Source organism: Daphnia pulex, chromosome 6 (genome assembly GCF_021134715.1).
Source record: "Daphnia pulex isolate KAP4 chromosome 6, ASM2113471v1".
Classification (NCBI taxonomy): domain Eukaryota; kingdom Metazoa; phylum Arthropoda; class Branchiopoda; order Diplostraca; family Daphniidae; genus Daphnia; species Daphnia pulex.
In genome coordinates, this window is record NC_060022.1 from 1,885,969 (window position 1) to 1,902,844 (window position 16,876).

At 45.0% G+C, this 16,876-nt stretch overlaps 2 protein-coding genes across 13 annotated transcripts in view; one reads left to right on the top strand and one right to left on the bottom strand.

Annotated features, from left to right (window-relative positions):
- Positions 1-16,876, bottom strand: part of LOC124196189 (neurobeachin-like) — a 34,798-nt gene that overhangs the window by 10,284 nt on the left and 7,638 nt on the right. For all 12 annotated transcript variants that reach the window (XM_046591054.1, XM_046591058.1, XM_046591055.1 and 9 more), the window contains 7 exons: positions 16,737-16,817; positions 16,480-16,674; positions 16,256-16,382; positions 16,056-16,164; positions 15,651-15,986; positions 15,454-15,580; positions 15,212-15,348 (listed from right to left, as the gene is read on the bottom strand). In XM_046591054.1, coding sequence (XP_046447010.1) covers positions 15,212-15,348; positions 15,454-15,580; positions 15,651-15,986; positions 16,056-16,164; positions 16,256-16,382; positions 16,480-16,674; positions 16,737-16,817 — 1,112 coding nt within the window. The remainder of the gene's footprint in view (positions 1-15,211; positions 15,349-15,453; positions 15,581-15,650; positions 15,987-16,055; positions 16,165-16,255; positions 16,383-16,479; positions 16,675-16,736; positions 16,818-16,876) is intronic.
- Positions 2,285-4,276, top strand: LOC124196191 (protein mab-21-like). The gene is made up of 2 exons (XM_046591066.1): positions 2,285-3,500; positions 3,668-4,276. Exons 1-2 carry the CDS (start codon positions 2,658-2,660, stop codon positions 3,920-3,922), a joined length of 1,098 nt encoding a protein of 365 aa, XP_046447022.1. The 5' UTR covers positions 2,285-2,657; the 3' UTR covers positions 3,923-4,276.

Consider the following 16,876-nt stretch of genomic DNA (forward strand, 5'->3'; position numbering starts at 1 on the left):
TGCCACGTAATCAAGTTAAAAACACGCCATCGGAGAGCAGCAGCAATAGCAGCAGCAGGAACAACAAGATGATTGGGTTAGAAATCGATCAGAGCAGCCACGCAAATTGATCGAGCAAATAAAAACAGCAGACAAAAAGAAAAGAAAAACGAATTTCCACCCAAAAGAACAGCGAAAACAACCAGAAAAAGGGCAGCAGTTTTCAAGGTGATGAATGGGAATCTTTTACTTTGATCATTTCCCTGTTCTATCCCGCCTCGCCTCACAGTCGGGAAAATGGTTTTTTCCGAGAATTTCGTGAGTCACACAAAAGTGACGTTGGAACTGCACAAACACCAGCGGGAGTGCCAGAGAAGAAGGGGGAGGGAGGAGGGACTAAATCGGATTATAGGAAAGAGCACAGGGTTGGTTGCCATGGCTACCGTCTAGACGGTCATACATCTTACCGGTTCAAATGTCGAGGGGGGGAGGAGGAAGAGGAGGACGAGAAGGGCATTACGGATGCATTAAGTTCCATCTAACCAACTTACTTCCGCTCAAAAAAACTCACAGACTCTCTTTCTCGTTCCAAAGAAAACTATACGGAATAACCGACCGACCGGCGGCGCCGACGCTCTTCCGTGTCGTGCGGAACTCGCACCCGGCGCAGCACAAGCCAAAAAACGGCCGCCATCGACTTGAAAATCCTCGTCGTCCACTTGGACACTTTGCTGCCAATCAAACTGTATTATTCACTACCGTATTTCGTTTATCTACATTTCGATTGTTGAACAATCTTAACAGAACCAGATGTTGTGTCGGTCGGTCTGAGCGCAGACCTCTCTCCCGTTATCAAATTGTGCAGCTGTTCTCTTTTTTGTCTTGTGTCTTGTTTGTTCTTTCCCTGGACCCTGTCGACTGTTGTGTCGACTGATGAAACTCTTTGGCTTTCGGTGGGCAATGAATGATAGCAGGAATACATAATAAATATGTAAAAAAAAAAAACAAAAAAAAAAGGAAAACAAGTTTTTCGTGAAGAGAAAACGGAGGTGACAAACGAGGCGGAATGTGTGGGCCGCAAAGTTGTTAGTTGGGTTGCGTTATTAAGAAAAAGAAAACAAGAAAAAAAGAGATAATTGATCCTTGGTTCGGCCAAAAGAAACCCGCCGCTCACGCAAGCCGTTCGAGAAAACACTAAACACAATTCCAACGAGTCATAACCGGTCATTTTTCGACCGCGAACGCTCGTCTCTCTCTCCTCTTTCGCTTTTATGTGAAATGTGGAGGAAACGCCAAGTAACTTAGGTGGTGTATATCCTCCACTTTGTTGGCCTTTGTCATTAGCCACGCCGACTGATGGACAAGACAACACGAGAAACAAACAAACAAACAAACAAACAGAAAGAGCTGCGCATTTGCATACGAGAGTTCTCAGTCGGCACCGTATCAGAGAAACAAAAACAACGAGTCGTAAAAGTAAAAAAAAGAATCCCGAGCTGGAAAAAGTAGAGTCGGAGAATAATTATTTCAAAAGAGGATCCGGTGCCGACGTCAACCGCAAAAAGCTCACGGGAGAGAAAAAGATAAAATGAAATCAACCCGAAAGTAAAATACAACAACAACAACAGCAACAACAGCCCAAACCCGCCCAACAGAAGAGAACCAAACCAAACATTACGTACGCACACTTTATATGTAGATCTTGCTGGGGAAATATTCGTTACGATAAATCAGTAAGGGAATACAATCCACCGTTTCCTCGAGTTTAACTCCCATCATATATAAATAAATATCCCACATCTATTCTATTCCTCCCGTCTGCCATTTCTTCGTTTCGACCCTCTAGCACCGACAAGAAAACATAAAGAACCGCCATTAAATGTAGAAACTTTATAACAAGAAGAAAAAGGGAAAGAGTCCTGGGCATGAATATACACACACAAGTCTAAGGGAGCGGGATATGTGTGTGTGTGTGGTGTTCTAATATACGAGGAAAGAAAAGAAGAAAGAAAGAAGCGGCAGCTTCTGGGTATGGAAGAGACGGGATAAGATTCCCGGTCGATAAAACCAACACGCAACGCCATTGGCCCGTTGCCGCCTGTGAAATGAACGGTCCAAGTCCAACCCACGGGCGTACACACACAAGTTAGCAGGTCCGGAGGTTTCGACGTCGCCCCAGCCCCGACATGGCGGACAAAACGAACCGCCTCGACTGCCAAAAGTCCACAGGGTCGGGCACCAATGAGAAGCGATCAGAGGAGGAGCTAGACCAGCCCATGCCCCCCTCCCGTCTCCCATCTCTCTTGTCTTTGGACGGAGGGTGGATGAGAGAGTGCAAGAAAGGAAGGAAAAAAAGACAAGAAACAATGGAGAGGCTCTTCGTGAGCGACCAGTGATGCGCCGAACGTGGTGAGCAGTGGTCCAGCAAGCCTCTCCTGCTAGACAATCTTCTCCATCCGCAGTCTACCACACCCCGCCACCAACTCGTAACAAGTCAGACCATTCTACACCCCATCACAACGATGTCTCTCACGGCAATTGAATAATTGAAATCAACTGCGCAAATCAATTAGGCTCCGAGTCCCGACTGATTTCCCTGGATAACACCGCCAAACCGATCCATCCACCATTTTTCACACAGTGATTTTTTTTTAACAAACCGGAAGAAAACGACGAAAATGTTGGTCCCTTCGGATATGATGGCGGCCCAGTCGAAGATGCTGTACCAGTTGAACAAGTACTACGGCGAGCGGGTTCAAACGCGCAAAGGCCAGATCGCCAAAACGTTGCGCGAAGTGTGCAAAGTGGTGCAGGACGTTCTCAAAGAAGTCGAGGTCCAGGAGCCGAGATTCATCTCGTCGCTGGCCGAGTGCAACGGGCGGTTCGAGGGGCTGGAAGTCGTTTCGCCCGGCGAATTCGAAGTCGTCCTCTATCTCAATCAAATGGGCGTCTTCAATTTCGTCGACGACGGGACTCTGCCCGGCTGCGCCGTCCTCAAACTCAGCGACGGACGCAAGCGATCCATGTCGCTCTGGGTGGAATTCATCACCGCTTCCGGCTACCTGTCGGCCCGAAAGATCCGCTCCAGGTTCCAGACGCTGGTGGCCCAGGCCTGCGACAAATCGGCCTACCGCGACATCGTCAAAATGGTGGCCGACACGACCGAAGTCAAACTGAGGATCCGCGAGCGCTTCGTCGTCCAAATCACGCCCGCCTTCAAGTGCTCGGGAGTCTGGCCGCGCTCGGCCGCTCACTGGCCCATTCCGCACATGCCGTGGCCGCACCCAGGCCTCGTCGCCGACGTCAAAACCGAAGGATTCGACCTGCTCTCCAAGGAGACGCCGGCCATGACTGGCAAACAGTCGGCCATGGAAGGCGACGCCTGGGTCCTCAGTTTCATCGAAGCCGAGAACCGGCTCCTGGTCGGCGGATGTCGCCGCAAATGCCTCAGCATTTTAAAGACTCTGAGAGACAGGCATCTCGACATCCCAGCCAATCCCGTCACAACTTACATCATGAAGGTAAATACCAAAACAAAAACAAACCCGACGGTCTCCCAATGATCAATCAATGATGTTATCTAAACCCAACGACAAATATCGAAAGGCCTATTGGAAAGCCGTCGGGATCGGATCCATTTCAAAAGGGGATAACTGATAATCATCGTTTTTGTTGTTTTTTGACGTAGACGCTGCTGCTCTACGAGTGCGAGAAACATCCCAGGGAGATGGAGTGGGACGAATCGTGCCTGGGCGACAGGATCAACGGGATCCTATTGCAACTCATCTCCTGTCTGCAGTGCAGACGCTGCCCGCACTACTTCCTGCCGTCGCTGGATCTCTTCCGCGGCAAACCACCCGCCTCGCTCGAGAGCGCCGCCAAACAGGCCTGGCGCCTCACCCGCGAACTCCTCACCAATTCACGTTCGTTAGAGAAACTCTAAACGAATTAATAAATTGAGGAGAAAACAAAAAACGGGACAAATTTTTCTTTGCCTTCGCAACCCAACCCAAAAGAAGAAGAAGAAGAAGACGGCGGGAGAGAAAGAAAAAGAAGAAATTCGAGGATTTTGTAATAATATTCGATATTATTCATTCATAGATAAGTTTGTTGGTTTGTTTTTTAATTCCTAGATTTAGGGTCGTCAATCAAATATTATTACTAAAGAGTGTCGCGATTCGTGGTGCTAACAATCTAGATCTAGACGCTCTTTGACATACTACTACCCCCAGTCTGTACCCTTGATGATTATTAAACAAGACGAAATTTCACTTCACGTCCTCGTCTTGAACTATTACGGAATTCTGTTTGTTTTTTTGCGATCGCTTTTTCTTCTACGCTAATTTTAATTTCTCGTCCGACAACAACAACAAACTGATTTTACCCGGTGGAAAAAGAACAAAAAGAATAACAGATCCCACCCCACTCTAAACGATTTGTCGTTTCTTATTTATTATTGGCGAATTTTTTTTTAAGAATTATTATTTTTGTATCCACCAAAAATCAAACAAAATCCCTAAAGTCTGGAAATAGAACCGCGATTATTGTGAAACGGGGAGTTGTTGTAAATATCAATTAATGTCTGTAAAAAAATACCAAAATTCAGAAATTCACATTTCGATTCGAAAAAAAAAATGTGTTGGTTATTTTCTTATCTCCTAACTGACATTTTAACTCAGACCAAATGATCTTCTTTTTTTCCCCCCGAACTCTAGTATACATTGAATTCTAATAACACGCTTCGCGCCTATTAACTAAATTTTTTCGTTTGTTTGTTGTCGTTGTTGCTGTTCATTTTAAATGTCTTCCGCTTTTCTATTTCCTACGCCACTTTCGACCGTGTGTGGCGGTCGGATAGAAATCAGTACATCTGAACAAGAATAAAGAAAATTTCACAAAATTACACTACCAATAAAAAGTTTTAAAAACAAATTATTTGAAATGACAAAAGTCCCCCATTAAGACCAACCTAACACCTGAACAATTTCCCATAGAGTTCGGTACGGTAGTAGTAGTCGTAGTAGTGTACTGGACGACAACAAAATGGCCGTGCCAGACCACTCCTCTTTTGTTGTTGTTTGAAAAATTGGAGTGGATGCGCAAAGAGCAACTGGAGGACTCCCCTCCAACAACTCGTCTATTTTTTCCCCGTGTAAAGAGTATTGATCAGGTAACAAAAGCGGATGATCTCATCAGAGTGGCTATGTCTACCCTCCTTTTTGAGGTAGGCATACTATAGGGCAAGGTAAGAGAGAAAAGAAGAGGGCCACCGTCCAAAAAAAAAAAAGATAAAGGCCTACACGCATTCCGTGGTTGCGCCAGCGTAAGCTTGCCCACTATATCTTATTAGATGCTAGTCGGCACGACAAACACAAACAGAACGTCGACGACCATCGGAAAGTGAATCATCGTAGCGTACGCGTCTGCACACAAGGACCGCCACCGCCTCTCCTAGAGCTGCTTTTCTTCCTTCATCATTTTCGTCTGCCGCCATTGTTGTCCTCGACAGGATGGAAACAAACTCGTTACTACGCCGAGTACTACTCATTTCCCGATTCAGTGAACATTCAAACATCTCTTACTACTCCCCCTTACTCTCTCGTCTATTTGATGTGCGGATGGTCTTTTGGAGGGGAATTGCGGTGGGTCGGCCACCAGCTGGATCCATCCGCAGCCCATCTCTCTCCTGTCCTCTTTCCCTCTTTATTCTTTTCCCCCCTTTCTATTTATTCCTCCAGTGTTCAAAACTCCATCAGGAGAATGTGCGCGCATGCATTTTGATAATAGGCGCCGCAGACACACACAAAAAGTTGGAAGGGAGAGGGTGCGATGGAGTGTGAAATGCGGAAGCGAAAAAAAAAATAAGAAAAAGAGAAAAATGAAAGAATCGCGGGACTGTGCGGGTCTGTCTCTGTTGTCCCAAGATTGAATCATCGATATCATCAAAAGTGTGTCTCTCTCTATCTTCTTGAATTTCTTTCTGTCCTTTTTTCCTCAATGCCGAAATGGCGTTTAAATATTTGATAATACCACACAACAACGACAGCGCGGACTCGGCGAGATGGGCCAAAGGTTGGTTCGCCGGCAACATTCCGGCACGTCAATCACGACCAACCCACCCCCCTCCTCTCTCTCTTCTTCACCCACCCAAAATGTTATTATTCATCATTGCCTTCCTTTTTAAGAGGTGGGAGCTTTGGAATGAAGACCCCCCGAAATCCTCTGCTCCCCCCTCTCAAAGTAAACAAACCACTTAATTCATATTACTTTCAAGAGAGAGAAAGAGAGGGAACAACACACACACACACATATCTCGCCTATTTCTTTCTTTTTCTGGGGGGTTCCGACAAGTTCGAAAAATGTAGAAAAAGACGGAAAAGAAAAAAAGACAGCGGGGCTGATTGAGCCGTCGCCATCGTCGTCGTCCCCATCGTCGGTGGGCGTGGGCGCGTAGGAGGGGCATAGAGTTGCTTTTGCATCTTTTACATGCCTATTATTATGATGTTTTACTTTAATGACGACCTCCCTAGCTCCATCCTTGCTCTTGGTATACGTTAAGTTCCTTTTGGGCATTTGATTATGAGACGGGCGTGCAAAAATGGTCGGATTTTTGGCCTTCCCCTCCACAGACAACCGAGAAAATGGGCAGCGGGTCGCGTGACGGGGCCATTTTCTTTTCTCACGCTCAATATTACGGATCATAGACTCGAGCCCTGCCCGGCACAAGAGAGATGAATGGGCTCCGATCACGCGAAATGGATCCCCCCCCCCCTGGTCCCCAACCCCATGAGCTCACCCCCGCACACATCCGAAATGCGACACGATCGTCACGAGCGAATCGACAACATCCTGCGATCATCGCAAATGCTTCCCCGCTGACGTCATCATAAATCTCTCTCTCTCCTTCGAGAGCTTAAACAAACAGAGGAATTGAGAGGGGGGTTCATTCGAGTTGTTAATGGATACCTGTCGACAAGAAGGGCCCAGCCTTCCAACCCTCCCACCGTGTGTATACACAATCCAGTACCTTTTAAGAAAAAAGGTGGAACCTCCTCATCTTTCCCTCGTCCAACATGATCCTCTGCCTCCCCTTTCAAAACGAGTGGAAGGTACTATACAACAACTCGCACAAGAAGAAGATGAAGAAGAATTCAATATGTGCGGCAAATCACGTCGACAAGACGGAACAGAAAGAGGGCCGTGTGTGAGAAGACAAAAACCCTGTCATCATCATCTTCATCTACCGGCTCAATTTCCATCTTTTTTCTTGTTTCAAATTGAAACTAAACCCCCCCCCCCCAAAAAAAAACCAACGGTGTCCGTGTAAGTACTTTGTAAAACGGAGCCAGCGCCGCTGAAAAAAAAGAGCGCGGGAAATTCAAAATCTCAAAATCTTTTTACCGTTTCCCAAACGGTTTCTGATTTTAATAATTTCGATCGACGGACAAATTTGTCAATCATTTGGGGCTACGAAAGAAGAAAGAAAAGAAGCAAGGCGGTGATTACCGGTGTGAGAAAGCTGGCAGCAGTGTGTCACATCCACGAAGAGACATTCGAAAAGAAGAAGAAAAAGTTTTTCTCCCAGTTTTATCGCTGCTAACAATCACGCCGGGCACACTCTCTTTTCTCTCCTGACACGTACGGCCACCAAGAGCAAGAGAGGGACCCGAAGCAAAGAAAAAAGTCTCACAAAACACATTCCGTTCGTCGGCCCGTTCGTCATGTCGTGTGAAAGATGTGAGGGGCACCAATTTTTCGGAGTCTTTTCTTTATTCTCCACAATCCTCAGTCATCTATCCGCTCGTCCAAAAAGGGCAAGGGCCCGTCATTAGAACGGGAAAAATTTAAACAAAAAAAAAAAAGAGACGGACGGACGGACCAACACAAATCAAACGATATAGGGGCGTGGCCCATTTGAGAGAAGCACCGGGCTGATTGAATTCGGCATAATAAATATTGATATTTCCTATTGTATTAGATAGGCCTTTCCGAGTTGCCAATTAATACTGAATTATATACACATTCGACTTGGGGATGCAGAGAGGACGAGAAGGTAAAACCGAAATCCCTGCGAGCTAAATATATAATAGTGTTTCTCCGGACGGCCATTATTATTTCTCTGCCTTTATTTACATCGTAAACTAGAAGCCGAAAATTTCTTTCTCTCTTTCTCTCTCTCTCACGGCCGGTAATAAATTCAAGTCCTGCGTGAGATAGAAGACGAAAAAAAAAACCAAAAAACCAAGAAGGCGAAGAAGAAGAAGAAGAGTCGAAAAGAAGATAATGTCAGCGTGATGGGGAGAGACCCAAGGAGTGGAGTGGAAAAAGAAGGAGGGTTCGGGGAGATGGGAGGGGGGTCACACAAGACAAAAGGCGAGTGTCAGGTGAACTGATAGTCGCGCAAGAGGATCTTTCCCCATCGCAAACACCGAAAAAAGGAAGAAAATCCAACCGAAATCAACCAACCAACGCCGAAAAGACAACAGCAACAAACACACGAGCGGAGCGCATAGGGAAGGAATAATAATAACACGCTATGGAAATTCACGGCGGTGGCGGCAATAGGCTCCGGCTCTCTCTCGCTCTCTCTCAGTCCGTCTCTTTATTTTCCACCCGACGTGTATGTGACAAGGCCACAAAACGATTGCACTCTTTTTTGCTGGGTGGCTGCTGCTGCTGCTGCTGCTGGCGCTCTGGGTGTACGTGTAGCAGTTGTGTAGCAACTGTACACTCGGCGTGAGGACGATCACGATCGTCATTCACGTAGAGCCACCAGGCCAGCGCTTTCGTTCCTGTTGTACACATGTCTCAGTTTGTGACCGACCGCGCCTTTTTATTTAAAAAAAAAAGAAAAAACCCAACCGCTCCTCTTCCTATATAAGATGACACTGTGTTATATTACACACAAGGAACGCTTATCTCTCTCTCCTTTTGTTTCTTCTTCTTTTTCCACTTGAATTTCAAATTGAAATTCGGAAAAAGAAAAAAAAAGTTTGTCCTTTTTTTTTGGTTGTTTCCAAACGACCGGGCCAACGTGTTGTGTCAGAGATGAATCGCCCACGTCTCACAGAAGCAGCTCACAGCCAGTTTTCTTCTGCCTTCTGCCTCCTTGGCGTTCTTGTTTGTTCCTCCTTTTTCTGAAACAGAGCTCACCTTACTCCTCACTCTTACTCTTTATTAGTTGACATCAATAACCGTCCAACGCTTTATTTTTCTTTTCTTCTTCTTCTTTTTTCTTTCCCGTCTCTCGTGTGGGGCTCCCATGTTGTTTCTCTCCTTTTTCTTTCCCCTCTCGTCCAACGTCTGATGCCGAGTTGACGACGATGAATCGATATATCTTCTTATCTGTCTTTATAGATATATATAATACTCTGCTGCTGGTGCGACAGACAGGTACCATCGGTCCCCACCTTCTTCTTCTTCTAACCTACACCAGCCTACTACAACCAGCAGCCTCCGCCACTCTCTCCGGTGTGCCGTACAACAAGCCCGTAACACTGACTCGTTCTGACATCACGAGGAGAGGCCCAGTGAAGATTATTTCCCGATTGTTTAAGTCAATCAATATTAGGCATGTCCCTCTCTCTATTCTTCTCCGAGCGCTGCTCCTTTCCACGTGCTTGCGTCTTTCCCCCATTTGATTTAACAGGTCCTCCTATCTACTAGCTCTCACCCCCTCAGCGTTGATCGGACCCAAAAATCCCAAAACTGGTGGACCATTTATTTAAATGATCGAAAGATGGTCGGGAAAAAAGAAAGACGAAAAGAAAAAGAAGAAGAATCTTTCAAGAAAAAAAAGAGGAGTTATATAATACAAGAGATAGTGAGAAGAAAAAGGAAGGCCGGTCGGTTCAGGTTTTCTCATTAAAAACATCTGATCGGCCGATGGGATATCAAAAACCATCAGTGTACCGCTGGATTCCCCCTCCGACTCTTTTTATTTTTTTTTTATTCCGAGACTCTCGCACATTTCGTTCGTTCTTTCCGCTGTGTGTGTTTGTGACGATGACCTAAACAAATAGGCCTAAAATGCTAAAGACATTTTCTTTTTGTTTGTTTGTTTCAAATTCGAAAAGTTAAGAAAGACAACGGTAAAGAAGAAAAAGGAATTACTTTTGGGGGTGAGGACCTCTTGTACAATGTCACAAGAGATTGTAATCCCCAATGAGAGGGGGCGAGACGAATAGAAAGGTCGTTTCATGTTGTGTGTGTCTTAGTGTCTCAGGTTCTGAAATATTTTCCCTCCAAAATAATGTAGTTTGAAAAAAATAAAATAAAATAAACTGTTTCTTCTTTTGGCACACGGGCCTGTACCGATGGCGCAACGACAACGACTCGTGTAGCGCATAACTCAATCTCAAATGCCTCCTCCTATTCGTCCCAGGAAACTCATTACGCAGGTAAAAGTGCAACTTCTTGTTTCACCTCTCCAACTGGTGTGCCAAAGGTCTCCTTGTCTGTCGTTTCCTTCCAAACACATTTTCTTCGCCATCAAAATAAATGCTACTCAGATTGCGCATGAACGGAGACTATGGGACACGGGTCTCCGTGTGCGCCATCCAGCGAAGAAGAAGAAGAAGAAAAGATAATGATCGATTCTATGAGGTCAACCCCCTGCTGGATAACCAACCAGGGGGTAAAATAAACACGGAACCTTCTTCTTCTTCTTCCTTCTTCTATTCCCTCAACAGACAAGACAGGGAGAGATACTTATAGGCCTATAGACGAGTAGGAGAGAGAGACTATATGATGGCCCCTCTTTCATGTCCAAAAGGGGGAGGCACGAGATAGAGAGGGGTCATCATCATGCCCGGCTATAGAAGAAGAAGAATGGTGAGGGCTATCTTTCTTTTCTTTCCATCTCTTACGACACACAGCTCTCTGAAAAAGATCAAATTTCCCTTTAAAAGAAATGGGGAAAAACAGAAAAAAACAAACAATCCGTTCGTCAATCGGGCGCGATGCGTTGCCCACTGCCGCCGATGGAACGTCATGGAAAAACCCCCCGCGACCCGTAAAATCACGGGGAGTCCTCTGATCGCGGGATTCGATGAAATCTTCACCCACGAAAGAATATCAAAAAAGGAAGAAGAAGAAAAAAAAGACGCCGCCGCTATTTTCCTTCTCCTTCTCCTTTGATCCGCGCCCACAAGTCGATTGAAACAGGAAAGTTACGAGTAGTCAGCCGCTACGTCGGGGTGGTGACGCCGGCCTCGGCAGGGGGGGACGCGCCGGGTAGACACAAGCTCCGCTGGGCACCGATTCACCGCCGCCACTGATCCTCCTCCTCCTTGCTTAGTCTTTTTTCTCTACTTTTGATCGCAAAGATTTTTTTTTGTTTCCCCTTTTTCGTTGAAATGACTTTAAATAAAACAAGATTTACATTTGATTTGGCTTATCAATTCCTCCCTAGTCTTTTAACGTTGCTACAGATTACAAAATAAAAGGCGGTTACGTAACGGCCGGTCACAATGTCTTGAAAATGGTTGGAAAATAAAACCTAACGTCGCAGTGGTAAGTAGCGGTCATATTTTAGCTTTTTATCTCGTTGAGTTGACTAGGATATTATAGGCCTCTCTTCCTATTTCACTTAGATATTTCTCCTTTTTGTCTCCTTCGTGTTTCGTCCTGTGTGTTGAATGCGATTCCTCTTCCCACGGACAGTCAAAGACCATAACACTTCAAATGGCCTGATACCTATCTTCTTTTCTTTTTAACTTTCCAGAAAAGGGGGGAGGAGGTTAACTGGAGAAAAGAAAAACGACATCCAACGACCAGGAAACGCAAAGGTGGTCGAATTGTTTTCTTTGATAAATTTGGGCAAAAAAGAAGGTAGAAATCAACTTGAAAACTCCTCCAGTTTAAAGAAGAAGAAGAAGAAAAAAGACAGAAGTTAAGAAGGAGCCAAACCAACATCAAGCTGTCATCATGTCAACTGGATTGGATCATCTTTCCTTGCAGTGGTAAAGGTTTTTCTTTTTCTTTCTTTTGGAAACCAGTTGCCCGTTCTCGGTTGAGCCTCGAGAGTTGAAGAGTCTCTCTGTCTGGTCAAGTTTAGTGGCAGACACACACAATAAGACAAAAACAAATGAAGACGTATGAAGGAGGAGCTGGAAAGCAACAAGCGCTGTCAATCATCGTGGACCCCATAGATGAGGAGCACGGTGACTACCACTGCTATGCATATAATAAGCCAGTCAGTTATAACTTATAACAAGCGCCCGTCCATATAGGTGGAAGGATGACCATCTGGTTTTTATTTTTTTTTCTGATTTTGTTATTTTTCCTCAACTTTATCTTTTTTCTTCCTGGGCAGTCCACGTCGCCTCGACAACAAGAAAAATAAAATACAAAAAAACGAACGCCAAAACTTTTAAAAAAAGAAAAAAAAACTGCCAGACAGGGGACCGAATTAACAAACAAGGCCAGCAGCACCTGAAACTCCAGGAGATAGAAAGGAAAAGACCGTGAAAAAGAACAGCAGCAGCAGCAGCACAGCCCAGCGCCGGCAGGGTGTGTGTTGCGCGGACCAACAAGTGTCGTGACGACATTCCGCGCTTCCTTTTACAGAGACGCGACGTTTCGGTTCTTCTTCTTCTTCTTCTTCTTGGGATTACCTTATTTATCTATTCCGTGGCGCGATCAAAGCCAACACCATATAAAAGATGCCACGTCCGAAGACTACACACACAGACACAAAGAGTGTGCAGCGACAGGTTTCCTGTTTCGTTTGGCATCGCCATCCTCCAACCTGATGGCGTGTCGTCGTCGTCGTCTCCCTGCGACTCTTAAAGGTGGTGCGCCCCCTGTTCCCTCCACCTAGCTCTGCGCCCGTCTTCTTCTATTGCCCTCGCGTGTATTTTCGAATTCTCTCTCTCCTCTCTCCCGATGTCTTTTTGGCTCGTCCCGCGTTATCTCGCTCGATGCTTTGCTCCTTTCTCACTGTCTTATTTCATGGCACAGACATTTCCAACTTTTTGTTGTTTTGTTTTTTTGTTTTGTTTCTCTTCGCAGCCATCCTGTGCCCTCCTCTTCTCTCCCGCCAAACACCAGCGGTGCCTATCAATATCGCATCCACCTGGACTTACAAGAGAGACGGGACTCGAATACCTAACTAGTGCGTGTGTGTATATTTATATAAAGGTCTCTTCCTTTTTTTCTTTTTTTTTATGCAAAGGGCTTCGGATTTTGTTTTGTTTTCTAACAGCTCCTCTTTTTTTCACTCGCACCACCACCACAGCACCTCTTTTTTGTTTTCATTCCCTTTTGGTCCGTCTCTGCAGAGACACATAGTCCAGTCTACTGGAGACTATTTTCGCTCCGACCCTTCTCAAGAAATAAATCTTGGGAAAAAAAGGGCAATCAGAAATCAAAAACACACAAAAATCAACCCCTCCGTCTGAATCGATAAATAATTCCGGACCTTCAACAAACAAGAAACAACAAATAGAAAAAAAAGGAGAGAAACAGAAAAGGTGGACGTTTAACGACTGAAGGGGGGAAGAATACTACTATATAACACCGACGCTTTTCTTTCAAGTTCTTCTTCAACTTCGTCATAATGAACGGACCGAATACATTAGAGACGATTTCGATTTGAATAAAAACTCCAAAGGAAGTTCAAGAATGAGCAGAAAGGGGTTCACATGCACACAAACGGCGAACCATGTCACCGCCATCAAGATGCAAATGATCTTCCAACCAAAATGCTTATTCATAACCGACAAGAATTTGTTTGTTTCTTTTTTGGGGGGAGTAAAAGAAAAGGCGCGTGGCGGAAGCGGTCAACTCGTCCGGCAATCGATCACAAGAGTCTCATTTAGAAACACACAAAAAATAAAAACAAAAAAAAAACAAAAAACAAAATGGAAAATTCAAACAACTCTTGATTCTTGCTCTTCCGGCGTACACGCCAACACCGGGAGCGTGAAAGATGAGCCGACAGTAAGAAATTGAAAGAGGAAAAAAAAAAACCAAAAGGGGAATAAAAAGTAAGGATAACGACGTGGTTTCTCTTAAAAATTTGAACGAATTGCCGCGCTTCTTTGCCTTCAACAAACACAAAACACAAAGTAGCCTTTTCTATTTTTTTTTTTCTTTCCGCAGTTGCCATAAAAACACGGCTCGTAATAATCGCAGTTGAGGTTGTCAAGAGGTCAAAATGCTTCTCACTAAACCATACAACAAGAGTTGGTCCGGTTTGTTGTTGTTTTTGCTGCCGTTTCCACCGAGGTGGAAAGGAGGAAACGAACAAAAAAAAATGGTTAAAGCGTTTACATTCTCAAGGCGGAGCTGGGAATCTTCCGTGTAAATCATCGACCGACAAGCTTTTGGCAATTTGTGAACGCATAAATCAGCATCTTCTTTTCTGGCCTCCTTTTCTAACCCCTCTTATATGGCTGCTTTACATACCACGGGATCGCTATGCAGATGAAGCTTCCTCTTCTTCTTAAGTTGTCGAGAGTTACCTTTTTCTTTTATTATTTTCTCTCTTTCATTCTCTTTTTTTTTCGGTGGAGGTTGTTGGATTTGGGATGGTTTTCTATTTCACTTTCGAGGGTCTGTGGGCTTCCCTCGGGTTGTAATCGCTTATTTCCCTTCCATTTTGTATTTACTTTTTGTTTGTTTCTTTCAGCTAAAAAAAAACTATTATTTCCCTTTTTCTTCTGGGGTTGCGTTCCCACACGCTAATCGATCATTAGGCCATTAAATACCGAGCGTCCTGTCCTTCATTAAAATCTGATCCGTATCACACTCGACTTGTCTCGTGTTATTTTCATTCCCTATTTTTCCTATTTTTTGTTTTTCTTTTTAATTCCTCTCTTTTTTTTGAACGGCCACCCAATCTCGCGCTGTCCTCCAGCGACTAATCATCCGACTGCATGGAAGATTCTCATCTATCTCGATGACTCGTTCAACAAAGAAAGGAGAAAGAAACAAGAGAGTGGAATGATGATCATCATCATTATCATGTACAAATCGCTTGCCACGACCATAACAAATAAACGCTACCCACGTCACTACCACCCAAGACTCATCAATCCGTTCTCGCTAACAGATTCCAAAAATCAGGGCCCTCTTTATAGAGTCTCATCCAGGATGCCATTCATCAAAACAAACTCAAAATGAAGGAAAGAAAAAAGACCTCTTTCCTGACCTTTGAACTAAGAGAGCTCTTCGACTAAGTGCAGAAACCATTCATAAGTAAATTGAGTGAAAAGTGTCTTCCTACCTCTTGGTCGTGTTTCTGGAACTCGGCGTCTTCCTCGTCGACTTCAAAGTAGAGTTCAGCTGATGTGATGGACAGTGTACCGGGCGCTACGAGGCCTGGTGCAATGAGTTTGGCACGACTACTCAAATTGACGGGACCTGGAAAACCACACACACAAACACAAAAAAGAAACGTAGACGTTTTAGAAATGCGTTTGGTTAGTTAGTGGTGAGATGATTGATGCATTCGTCTAGACTCATTACCAGTTAGTTCAGCATCCAGCTCTCGATCTTCAGCCAGAAGCTCAGCATCGTCCAGCAAGTCAGAGGACTGGAGCGGAGCCAAATTAGGTTTGCTTTTGGCTATTTGGGCGTGTAGGGCTTCTTCGGCCTTCAAGAGTTGATGATTCATAATTAAAACCAACGAATGTGAATGTTAATCAAAGTTGCTCAATCCTCACCTGGAGGACAGTCGCCTCAGAGGCGCCATGTTCCAGGGCGGCTTTCAATGTAGCTTCCGGATGGGTGGAACCCAACGGATTGCGAATCATACGCTTCCGCCGGCGGGAATCATCTTCCCAGGCGTCCAGCCGCCAAAATTCAAGAGGGGCCGACGGGGCGCCATCGCCGTCGGGCGATGATGAAGCCCAGGCACCCTGTTTCGAAACGATGATATTGGTTATGCGATCAACCAGACGCAATGCCGACGAGGCGTCGCGACGTCGAGCAGCACTAATGATGTGATCACAGACGCCTTCTTCTTCACGGCGCTCCAAAAGAGTCTGAGCGCATTGTGTCTGTAAAGCAAATATCAGATTAGAACAACTTCGCACTTCGCGAATGGGTAAAACGGATGATGAATTTACCTCGAAATCCGCATGCTTGACCACGTCTTCAGCCCGCATTCGGTTCAGAATAAATTCCGCTTCATTAGCAACGCGGACTATGTGATCCTTCATGGCGTGAGAGAGCAACCTACACATACAAAATGAGATTGAAAAGAATTCCGCGGTTCTAATAACTTCCACATTCTTCTTCTTCTTTCTTATCAAGAATAGCCAATTACCGTCCTTCGTTGATTAGCTCGATGAAGGCAAGCCCGGCGTTCTTCTGCAACGAGTTTTGCCATTCTTGCGAGCACAGCAACATCACCAGCTCCACCACTGATTGGCTTTGTTTGAAAGTGATCAACCCTGCATTCAGCGATGATGGATCCGTAGTAAAATCGAAAGTTTTTTAAAATTATTATTGAATTATAAGCTACTAGAAAATTGGACAGCAACAACAAACCTTTGCCTTCCAGCAGCAGTTCTTGGCCGTGCGATCCCAACAAAGTTTTGGACAGGAAGGGAGCAAAGTCGACCATAATTTCGCGCAAAAGTGGGCAAACTGATCCTAAAGCGGCTTCGAGTTGCTGCGTTAGAGAGGCTTCTCTTGTTACCAACGAACTACTGTTGAGTGCTGGAACGTTAAAGGGTCTCAAAACTGAAAAAAATTCGAATTGAATGATGAAGAAGCTTAAATTCACCTTCTACAATCGAAATTACCCGATTCGACAGAAGATCCTGCGCCCTGATGGTTACCTCGGCCAACCATAGCCTGTCCGCTAACATTCATTGTTCCAGGTGCTGTCCGAAATCGATTAAAAATGGTAAATTAAACGTTGAATTTCTTGTTACACACAGAC